This window comes from Opisthorchis viverrini (genome assembly GCF_000715545.1).
Source record: "Opisthorchis viverrini unplaced genomic scaffold scaffold15506, whole genome shotgun sequence".
In the NCBI taxonomy this organism is placed as follows: Eukaryota; Metazoa; Platyhelminthes; class Trematoda; order Opisthorchiida; family Opisthorchiidae; genus Opisthorchis; species Opisthorchis viverrini.
Window position 1 is genome coordinate 1 of NW_008759793.1, and position 723 is coordinate 723.

The 723-nt window shown below is 44.0% G+C and overlaps 1 protein-coding gene across 1 annotated transcript; it reads right to left on the minus strand.

Moving 5' to 3' along the window:
* Positions 1 to 91: 91 nt before the first annotated feature.
* On the minus strand, positions 92 to 375 carry T265_16172 (hypothetical protein; the record flags this gene model as incomplete). The annotated part of the gene is made up of 1 exon (XM_009179715.1): positions 92 to 375. A coding segment is annotated over one exon (282 nt), but the record flags the coding sequence as incomplete, so codon positions are not given.
* Positions 376 to 723: the final 348 nt, after the last annotated feature.

Below are 723 nucleotides of genomic sequence, written 5' to 3' on the forward strand. Positions count from 1 at the left end.
AAAAAAAACAGTACGAAGGATGTACCGGGACGCGAAATTCTCGACCACCGTCAGTAAAAACAAGGCATTGGATGCACAGAATAGACTCACCAGCCACTTGGAAACATTGTACGTTCGTGGTATAAATACCGGATTTCGAGTACAACTGGTTGTCAGGGCTCCAATAGTATCATCCCATTCCAACGGACAAACAAAATAGTCATAGCGAAGTAGAATCAGGGAGAAGAAGAAGCCGAACAGAATCGTGGCAAGTCCGCCACCAATGAAGCCCTCCCAGGTCTTTTTCGGAGACAATTTGATGAGAGGAGTTTTACCGAAGAAAAACCCAAACACATAGGCCATTATGTCATTACAAATGACCAGAGCAACAGGCATAAGAAACCTGTGAGAAAATGGGGGTAAGAAGGTTGCTTTATGTTTTACGTAAACAACACTTCGATATCTGAATTGGCCAAACTAGTCAGTATTAACGAAACCACTGCGAAGGGAAACACACGGTGTCCATATTGAAAGAACAACGGACATCTGCACAATCCAGGCTACTAAAATTTCCCTCAAGTTGTTAAGTTTACATGAAATTTGGATGAGGGTACACATCTGCCTTCGTATTTCCATATCACGGTAATCCCTCAAGAGCATCACGGAGAGAGGGGTATTCAGCCTCCATCAGAGAGTGAGTACTCTTTGGAGGTCGTTCTCTAGGCCATAACAGACGGAGAACCC